This window comes from Drosophila erecta, unplaced genomic scaffold (assembly GCF_003286155.1).
Source record: "Drosophila erecta strain 14021-0224.00,06,07 unplaced genomic scaffold, DereRS2 tig00000126-arrow-pilon, whole genome shotgun sequence".
Classification (NCBI taxonomy): domain Eukaryota; kingdom Metazoa; phylum Arthropoda; class Insecta; order Diptera; family Drosophilidae; genus Drosophila; species Drosophila erecta.
In genome coordinates, this window is record NW_020825209.1 from 9,046,336 (window position 1) to 9,057,538 (window position 11,203).

Below are 11,203 nucleotides of genomic sequence, written 5' to 3' on the forward strand. Positions count from 1 at the left end.
GATTTTCCCCATTTTCCACCACCACCTTTCTGTGGTCGCACTTGTCGCTGGCGCCGGCGCCATCAGGGTCGTCAATTTTTGAGCGACATTTCGACCGGTGGCTGAAATCACAAAAGCCAGAAACGAAAAAATTGGAAAAAGCAATACAAATGAAATCCGAAAACAAATATGCGATTTTGTTTGGGGAAAATGATGATGATCGGCGCCAGACGGACATAAAAACGCCAAAAGAAACGAAAGGAAGCCTGGGAAAGGCGCATTTCCACTTTGTTTATTCGGGGCTCTGAGCTCTTTTTAATGGTTTTTTGGCCAAATGGCCAATTAATGTGATTTACTTGATCCGCTTCTGCATTCACTTTTGTTCTTCTATTCGCTGCGTTTACGACGGCGGATATTAATTAATTTGCCCGTCTCTGGGGCGCAATCAAGAGTCCACCTAACATCCCAGTTCTCGGTCCAAACCTGAATCCCAATCTCATTACCAATCCCATTCCCATTTCCATTGCCAAACCGAGTCAATGGCGTTAATGTGGCCATAAAGCAGATGCTTTAACGTCTATGATTTGTCTGCACTTGGGAACGACCCACGCTACATATATCCCGTCCGATCCCATCCAATCCCATCGGATACCACCCACTCCGAGATCATCCCAGTGAATGATTCATTTGAGTGTAAAGTGCTGCTAATAGTCGAAAATTTCATTTAATCTACGCTGCTCGTTTTTTATACACGCACATATTGCTGAATGTTTATAAAGCAGAGATTTGCTTTCTTGCTGGCGAACAAAGGAGCGTCATTTGGTGGCCACTTGATGGACGCACTGATACCCTCTGGCACTCAAACGGAAATAATTAGGCAGCAACACAGTCTGTTCTATAGGCTGCTATGCAGCTTTCTTTTGTGGCAATGTATTTGCGAAATACGTGCATTTTGTAAAAGTATTATTATTAAAAGTATTTACGGATGTCAGTGGAAGATCAGTGTTATAGGGATGATATAGGGACATGGGTTCTTTGAGTGGGTTGAAGGAGCAGCCACAACAGGGAACTCCTTCATGGACTGACTAGTTCTTCCAGCGGTTGCCGCACTCGTCGCACATGACGAAGGTGATCATGGACTCGTCGCCGTCCCGGGTGTGCAGTTGGATGCAGTTGCGCTTCTGGCAGCGATCGCACTTGAACAGATCCGTCTTGGTGCCCTGGAACTCGGCCATCTGAGCCGCGTTGATGGACTCCTGGACGAACTTCTGGCGCATCTGCTTCAGATCATCGCTGGCCATCTCCTCCGGCGTCATTCTGGCCAGCTGCTCCACGGAAATCAGTCCCAGCAAGAACTTCTCGCGCAGCGCCGGATTCTTGGGATCCCGCAAGTTGGCCAGACGCGAACGAATCCGATTCTTGTACTTGACCTGGCACGACTTCAGCTCCACGTAAATGGCCTCCTCCAGCTGGGCGGCCATGTCCTCCGGATCGTCACATCCTGCTGGCATGTCGCCCGCCTTCAAGGCGGCTGCCAACATCTCCCGGCACTTGATGCGCACTTCAAAGGCCATGACTAGGAATCTGGAAACGCGGAGTTGCTTTATTCACACAAATGCTGATGCTCTGAAAAGTGAGGTCACTCAGATGGGAAATGTCAAAAGTGACAGGCACTGCAGGGCAAACTTAGTTAACAGTGGGCACTCTAATATTCATATCATAAATAATACCGGTAACTGTAATTAAACCATTTTTGTAACAGTATATAAGAGCATAGTAGTATGCTCCATAGTGGGTCACTATTCCATTACGCCCGCTGTGGCCCCCAAGAAATGTGCTGGAAATCGACACTGAGAGGAAAACCAAACACAAATGAAAATGGAAATCGAAATATTTCCCATTTAGCCTAGATGTTTGTGTTTGTCGTTCCGCTTTCTTTGTGCGCCGATGCCATTTGATTTCGCTAATCGTCTGCAACAACCAGCGCGGAGATGATCTAATTATTGACGCACGAATCCCGCAGAAACACCAACAACCAGGGGGAAATGAATAATAAAAAGAGGAAAATTGAAAGTGGGAAAATTGAAATATTGAAATGCCAAACAACAGCGACGAGGCAGCCGCAAAAAGTTGGAAAAAACCAAGCCAAACGGGCGAAATTGAAAACAAAATCGAAATCATTATCCAAGTCATTAGCTCTTTAGCGAGTCGTTGTTGTTGTCGCCTTGCTCGTTTTATTGTTGCCGGATATAAATCTGCTAATGTACTTATCCACCCACCCACACCCCCACTCGACTTCCAATCGCTTTCGTCCCACTGTGCGTGTGCGTGTGCGCGCGCGTTTTTCTAGCGTTTTAAAACGCCTCCGCCGACCTTCAACTGTTAAACTTGACGACCTCAGCGAAACGTAAACAGCCGCCACAGATTCGAAGTTACCCAAATACAAAGGTGGCCAAATACAAGTGTATCTACCAACGGTCTGGGGAATTGGTTCATGGCCGAATATTGACCTTGGCGGCCTTTTGTCTTTCGCCTTTCGGCCAACAAGGTATTTGGCTTGGTAATCAGGCCCCAGAACAATGGGAAAAGCTCGCACCTTTGAGGCCAAAACAAAGCACTTTCTCTGCATTGGAGGAAATACAAAGAGAGTGTGGTAAACACGAATGGCAGTAAAGAAAGTTAGTGCAAATATGTTCTGCTTTCAAATTAGATATTAATCTTAGCATATACTTGTATTTAATATTATAATCGAATTGAATTTTCCCTTCCCTAACTGTGGTAAAATTATACTATATTATATATTTGCTTCATCAAATATCTTTCTAATGCCCCTATTGTATCTTAGCTAAGTGAAGACTTACCAAATGACAGGAGATGCGAACATTTGCTTGCAAATCACCTGCAGAATAATCAATTATGGGTGAACAAAACTACAAATTTACCACTTACATAGTTAAATCCAACTTTGCAGCAATTTTCCGCTAATTTACCTCGATCAATTTGCATTTTCCAAGTTGCTAAAGTCCAACTGCCGTTCGCAGTCGCCGGTTGGATGAATCGATGGTTGGTTGGCTGGATGGACGCTTCCCAGCGGCGGAGTGCAGTTACATTCGCTGCCTATTTGTCTCCCGCCGAAGTCAGCCCACTGCCCACTGCCTGCTGCCACGCCCCCCGCCCGCTACGCCCCCGGCGTGGCCTTCTTTCACCTTGGCTACGTGATGCCATGGCGTGATCGTGTAACAATGCGAGTGATTAGTACGCGCCGGCGTTCGAAATGCGCAATCCGCCGATGGCAGCGAACTTTACCTTTTTTCTTTTTTTGCCGTCGTTGTTGCATTGTTGTTGCACTGTAGTCATCGCTGTTGGACTGTTGATGCAGTTTTGGATGCCGCTTGGCTGCCATCGCTTCATAAACGGGCTATATGCGATTTCCGGCTCATTATGGCAGTCGATCGGGATGCAATAAGCTGGAACAACAGAGCTCATTTTATGAAAACAAACATTGGATGATATATTAAGTTGCGACAAGTTTGCACAGCTTCAGAAATACATAGCTCCTCCTTTACATAAAATGTTCATTAAATACTGCTTAGATTTGACATTCCAAGTAGGCCACTTAATACTAAATACCAAATACAAAATGTAGGCACTCATAATGCCTCGTCTCCACTGGGTATTCGGAAGTTGGCACGCCGCATCGTCAGCGTCGCTGGATGTTTTGTTTTGCTGCGTTTCGCAGTGGCCTTTGTTACTGCTGACTGGCTGACCATATGTCTGTCTGGTGGCTCACATCCCCATCCACAACCACTGGATGGTCGACTGGATGCATTGCAGCATGCGCGCATGCGCCGTGCACTCCGCCATGCAACTGGCGGTCGAGTGAAATGATTTAGTGTGATTTATCTGCGAATTCCTTCTTTCAATCTCTTCTCACGCCACAGATCGCCTCGGAAAAGGGCCTCTGGCCCCAGGATCGGAGGATCTGTGGATCGGAAGGCGGCGGAGCTGGCAGCGTGGAATGGGGAACATGGATTATGGAGATGGAGATGGCCATAGCCGGGCTAAGCCCTGCTAAATGCGGCGGGGCCACGCCCACCGTGGAGGGAAGGTGTTATAAAAGCGATAATAAAAAATTATAAGCTATGCCCCATAAATTGGCATTTAATAGTTGAAATTTACACTGAATTGACAGTGGCTCGCAAAAGTCTGCGACGGCGTGAGTAGGCATACTAAATTATCACGAGCTGTTCAGGTAGGTCTCCATGTATAGCCACATCCACATCCACATCCACCCGCCGCTGAAATTCTGGGGAGGATCAGACGATCCCCATTCGGCGGAGCCGCTGCCGAGGGCAATCGGCCGCGATTTATGATGCATCATTATAACAATTTTTATTATGGTTATATTTTGATACGCACGCCAGCGAAATCATGCCCATTTATGAAATATATGCAAGTACAGTGCAGACCATTTCTAACTTATCTCGGCTTTTCAACCTTTGCCTTTTATGACAGCCATTTTTGATTGATTTGCTGCAATATGCAAACCTATTAATAATTGAATAGACTGTATTATAGCAATGAAAACATTCCCACACTTAATGTGTGCATTTGCCTAATCTAATATTTAAAAATAAAATACACACCCTCCATGCAATGACATAATTTCATTACTACCAACTATTCGTTTGAATAAGGTTTATTTTATCGATTGCGACAAGCTGAAATAAATAACATACGCAACTGATTGATGAATTAATTAAATCATTACCATAAATCAAATCAATACCCAGTTTTGTTTTGTTAAACGCTTTGTGGGCTGCTGATTGTTATTGTTTGTTGAAAATAACACCAAAAGCGACCTTGAGTTTAATGAAAAGATTCTTGGTATAAATGTATAACTACCCGTATCTAAATTTACACCCATTGCCATTCGGTCATCGAAAGTCCAAAAAGGTGACTATATAATAATATACAACAAAGTATATATATTAATACATTTCAATGCATAAACCTGCAATAAAAGCCCTACACTTTCGATACGCACCTTGCGGCGATGAGTGTGTTCGTTTCGCTACGGTTTCGTCTTCGTTTTGGGGGCGATCTTATCAGCTGGTCGCGTCCCCAGACTTTTGGCCATTTTATCTGGCCCACTCATACCATCCGATCATCGTAATCATCCTCATTACAGCTGATAGTGCCCAGAACAACTTTATCTGATTCGTGTTGCAATTCGTTGACCTCGTCTCCGCTCCACTTTGTCTTTTTAATTCCCGAGATATACATATATAGATAGTTACTTCTGTTGGCTCCAATGTGAAATTACGGATAAAATTTGTCTTTTGTGTGCTCTTTTTATTATTATTTCTTGTGTACATAATTTATACGAGTATATTTTTTGGTATAGCTGCGTCTTTGCTGCAGTTTCGAGTGTCAATTAGCGAGGCATTCGCTAATAGAGTACTTAGGGCCGATTACCGGGGTGAATCGAATCGGTTAAGGCCCAGTTAATCGCAGTGACATGATCGGCGGCCTGGGAGGGGGTCCTCCCCCCACAGCCCCCCTCTGTGCAGTGGCAGACAAGCAGGCACAGAAGCGTGGAAGTGGAGTGCATGTTCTTGGATGTATTAAAATTCCAACAATTAGGGAACATTTCACATGCCTTTCTAATAGCCAACAACGTGCTTGGCAACCCAGAGGGATCCGCGGATCCATGGATCGGTGGGTTGGTGGATGGATGGATGGGTGGTGTGGCATGGAGTGCCATGGTGTTTTGTGCACTCAGATGCAACAAGTTGATAGCCGGAGCTGGTCAAACCGCTTTGCTGCTCACTCACTATGCAATTTCATAGTACGGCAGCGGCGAAACATGGGCAGTGGTGGAAAAGCGGAGGAAAAGTGCTGGAAAAAGGAGCAACTGCGGCAACAAAGGAACGGCAAACTGGAAGCAGAACATCAGCATGTTGGCATGTCAATAATCTTGTACTAGTCGTGTTGGAGGAGTCCCACGTGCACAGCGAGAAACGTGTGGTAACAAAATACACTTTGATTACTACAAAATTGAGGTAGTTATAGCATACAAAATAGTTTTTTTTCTTTTTCTAACCCTCTCCGAGGAACTAAATGTTATGTGTATGCCGCAATATGCCACATTTTCTGCGATTTTTCCAGGTGCAAATGCAGTGGAAAAAGCAAAAGCAAAAGTGGCAACAAAAGCAAGACAAGTTGCAAGTCAGCCAGGCCGACTCCCATCGATCGATGAGACTGGTTCGAGATCCCTGTCGCAAGGTCCCCGACCGAGATATCGATCTCGATCTCGATCTCGTTCTCAATTCCAATTCCTATTCCGAACCCGAATCCGAATCCGAATCATTCGCCATTGGACGTGACTTGCCACTTCCGTTTCCAGTTTGCCACGCACTGCACTGAATCGAATTGAGTTCAATTCGATTGAAAACGAAATCCGATTTGTGCCATGCGGTGCGTCGTCGATCCATCAATTATATTCGCACTTTCCCACCAGATCTCAGACTCCAGTTCCCAGATCCCAGTTCCCACATCCCGAGATTCTCCTTGTTATGTCACGCTTTGGCCACAGGCAACACCCTGCAGCGCGATCGCACCTAGTACGCCCACGCATCCAAAGGCATGTACGTGACCGGTACAGTGAGCACGCACCGAGTGACAGCGGACGAGCTGGCGATCAATAGGGACTTGTGCCGAGAAATCGGCTAAATAGGTAAGGTGTCCATTGGAAATAACTCGGCATCTCGCTAAATATGTGACTAAAACTATATCAAAAATGAAACAGTGTGTAAGAGGCGAGCCATGGTTGAAATCAAGTGTCATCAGACCAAACTAAATATTTCAAGACTTTATATGGCATTTGATTTCGTAAGAAATTTATGTTTCTTATTTAACTTTATTTTACATATATTTAAAATGCTGTAGTACCTTAAGGCTTAGTAGTACCTTAAGGTTACACTAAAACTTTGAGAACAACAGCAGCTAAAATGACTTGCTGCCATTGAGTCGCAGACCTCGTCGTGCTGCCACCACCACGATCCCTGGGATTCCGTGCCCCAAGCCTCCATGTTTCCATTTCCATGCTGCCGACGAGACATAGACATTTTGGGACGTGGCCAGCGAAATGACGCGAAGGTGGCCAAAAACCAAAGCCGCATTTAACAGCCAAATAGCAAAAATCAAAGCAATAGCAAACGCAAAGCCCGAGCACCGTGCCAACCATCAGGCATCAGCCATCAACCACCAGGCAGCAACCACTGAGCACTGAGCACATATAGCATATAGCATATATAGCACATATGTGGCATATAGTACACTCGTATGCTATATGGCATATAGCAACCACCGACATCGACATCGACATCGACCCTCGCACGTTCCACGCTCCATTGACAGAAAACAAATTTGCATTTGCCAGCCAGTCATTCGGCAAAAAACAGGGCACTCTGAAAAGAATCGCATTTGAAATGGGGAAGCATCGGGTTTGTGTCAGTCCAGTAGCATATTTCAATGATAAATGCTACAAGTTTGCGAAATTATAATGCCTTGAAGTGTTATTTATCTATGAAAGTGTCCAGAGATTGTAAGTGGATTTTATAATAATTTGAGAGAATGAAATATCTTAATCGGCCGCGATTGCGGCGGAAAACTACAGGGTAGGACTCAAGTCCAGAGGGTATGTTGCGAAAGCATTTCCCTGACTAATCACGGCCGAAGAATTCCATTAGCAAAGGTCCAAAATAATTCGCAAATTATTTGAGTTAAGCTGAAGATTATGTGCTAGAAATTAATAACGCGCTGAGTCAACCATGAGAATGGCCACATAAATCTTAAGGTGATTTTAAAAAGATTTGCATATAATTTCCACACTGGCCTGTTGCTCATATAAACATTGTCATGTTTATGTTGTTCAAATATATTGCAATACGTTCTTTGATATTTAATTAGGAGCAGACGAGAATTCTTCACAGCTTAGAAACGGTATTTTGTTTTTTGTTTTTTTTTTTTTGTAGTTTTTGTCTCGCCTAATCATGTGTCAGATTTGGTTAAAAGTTTTCGAAAACTACGTAAATCGAATATTTGGCAAAGACACACAACTTGTTTCAACCAGAAATCACTTAACCGTAGGGGATTTTTGGTAATCCTACAGCGGCGGTTTTCCTTTCGGCGACTTAAGCTGCCCTACTGTCCACATTGCGTATACGCCATGTCGCACTCGAATGTTGCGCATACGCCGCGTATGCCCGATTAGCGAACTCGTATTTAAAATACATAAATAATTGGCCAACAATTTGCGCTGTCTGCGCACACTGATTTCACTGATTAGGCCATCCCACTGCTCCTCCTCCATCTCGTCCCGTCCCCGTTTTTCTAGTTTTGGTTCTGGTTCGGCATTGTTTTGTTATTTTGCTTAATTTTTGACTTTTTTTTTTTGGTTTTTAGCCCTGTTATCGCGACGATATATCTGCGACCGGTGGCCGGTCGGTGGTCGATGCTCGATGTTGTTCGATGTTCGGTTTCTGGCGGAGATGTTCACTGTGCCGTCTGGCCGGCCACAGTGCCATTGTCTTAATTATCTGCGGATTTCGTACTCAGGCCGTGACTATCTATTGCCGCCGCCGTGGCTTGACTCATCGCCATCATCACCTCGATTCGCATCTAGCATCTAGCATCTAGTATCTAGCATCTAGCAACCTCCTCGTCTTCGCCTTCGTCTGCATCCTCGTCCACATCCACAGCGTCGTCATGCCCATTCCTCGTCCGCATTCCCATTCCCAGCCTCATCATCACCGGCACACAGCAAGAATTTAGATTGCTTGGAGATGTTTTAGTGGTCTGAAGTGCAATTATGTGTTGAAACAGGAGGCATCCGAATTTTGTACATTTATTTTTCAAATATCAGCTAATTGTACTTTTCACTTTTGATGTGCAAAACCCTTCTGCACCTATGCACTATTCTTGATTGATTGATTATGGATTATTTGTTGATTCCGCGCCCATAATTTTTCGAGCAGTTGCTCTTGTTTGACGTGGTATACAATTGTTTCCAGCTGATTTTGAGGAAATGGTTGCTGTGCAGTGGCAATAGCAGCGGCTACACAATCAACGTCACCGACTTGCTTCTATTTTTCTCTGGCAAGATCACGCGCCTCTATGCGATCGCTGATAAAATTCTATTTTTTAGCCCAGTCGGCCGTCGGCGTTTTTGTTTTTATTTTGCCCAACGTTTCTTGCGGATTTATTGTATTTATTTTGTTTTTATTTTGGACAGCAGGCGGCTACTATGCCGTATAAATACTATAAACATACTATAAGCTATAAACATTTGCATTTGCTTAGACTGCATTCTATTATTGAATCTGCATCATGTGGTTGGCTTCGATTTATGGATAGTGATCGGCCAGATACTTGCGCTCCATATATATGCTGGCTATGTATGTATCTGTATATAAGGATACACCCCCGCACGTGCCCCTGACTTTATGATCGCGTGCTGCTTGTTTGCCCGCGGCTCTCTGTTTGTTTCCTTCTCCGCCGGCTTGTTTGCTTACCTTGCCAACTCGTTTGCGCCGAACGCCCCCCCTCCCGCTCCCCCTCCCCTTTTTCTGCTATCCCCCCTCCCCCAGGTTGGCCCCCTTGGACCAACGCCCATGCCAAAAGGCACTAATTGCCGCCGCATTGCAGCTGATTTGGCGCTAAGCGAATGCGAGCTGCCAGCAAAAATTTATGGGGTCATTCCCGTCTCGTGTCAGCCGCTGGCCAAAAAGCCAAAACAACAAGGGAATAACAGCTAAATAGCCAAGCAACTCGCATATCAATGGCCCTGAAAATGCCGACTGAGTCGCTAATCCAATAAATAACAAATGGATAACAGTAGTAGCAACCTAGTTCAGTTACTAATTGCTTACCAACCCAAGTTGCGGATATTGGGCAAACTTTACTGCTAACACTACTTTAAAGCAATAATCGTTATAGCGAAATTGAATTGCATGTATGACACTTGTGTCAACTAATGTTAGTTGCCATTGCCATTTTTATGCATATTTTAGGGCTATTATTTATACCATTTGTATTATACACTTAAGCATATATGTTTACAAAGCTGATATTTGTATAACTCAGCGAACTTTGCCAGTTCTTCGCGAAAGCTTTAAGTGCGGTTTTGAATATTTTCCAGCCGTCAAATAATGGCTAATTTTATGTACATTTTTAGATATATATTATATGCGAGTACATAACCATTTATTGTAATTTTTTGCCAGCGAGGCATTGCCCAATTTCCATCGAAGTCGCTGCCATTTTCGAGCTTCTCGCCGATTTCCATCACGTCGCAGCCGCGACAGCTTAGAAATAAGTCGGAAATTCAGAAAGTCGGGACTGGGACTTCGACGTTCGATCGTGACAGAATATGAATTGAAAGGGAAACCAGATTGTTTGCACCCGACTGTGGCAGGGTACTGGCCACTGGCCCATCCAAATGGTCGGATCTCAGTGTTCGTATGCTTACACACATTCCGCGCCGATGAAAATGTTCTACCACTTTGTGCGAGTGGCTATTTTTAGCCGACCAGCACTTGGGCAGCAAAATGCAGTAACACAAATAATAACTTGGCCAACAGTTAGTTGTAGCACTCGCATGGCATTTGTTGCGAGCATTTTGATGGATCAGCGCCGTCGTGACGTCAGCAAATGTTGTTTGTTTGCTGCACCGAAGGCGCACAAATATTCGGCATATTTGTGCATATTTCTGGCCGTCTCGAGTTTCAGATGCGAAAGCTCCAGCGTCATGCGGCGTAATGGATACAGCGCCTCCCGCCGCCTTGCCACATCCACGGCATTGTGGGCTGTCCTAGGTTAGTTTTCACTGTACTGCTCACTAACCGTGTGGGCGGCAGGCGGCGGGCGGTGGGCGTGGCGCCGCGTGGCGCTTCTGTCTTCGCTGGGAAGACGCCGAAGGCACTTCAAATGCCAAGCTGCACTGGAAAAAACAGCATAAAGTAAGGCAGCCCTTAGTATTGAACGAAGCTTTGGCGCATATACCAAATATATATTTATGGGGAATATTTACTGCAAAATTTATGTTTTATATAAACAAACAAGCTAAGTAAATTTGGCAGGGCAATTCAAGTTTAAAAATTTCTAATAAAGCATAACTATTAGGAAATCTGCATTAAAGGCTCTTTCATCCTGAAAAGTT

At 44.7% G+C, this 11,203-nt stretch overlaps 1 protein-coding gene across 1 annotated transcript; it reads right to left on the reverse strand.

Annotated features, from left to right (window-relative positions):
• Positions 1–1,064: 1,064 nt before the first annotated feature.
• Positions 1,065–1,576, reverse strand: LOC6550658 (transcription elongation factor S-II). Its single transcript, XM_001978030.3, has one exon. It carries the CDS (start codon positions 1,551–1,553, stop codon positions 1,065–1,067), a length of 489 nt encoding a protein of 162 aa, XP_001978066.1. The 5' UTR covers positions 1,554–1,576.
• Positions 1,577–11,203: the final 9,627 nt, after the last annotated feature.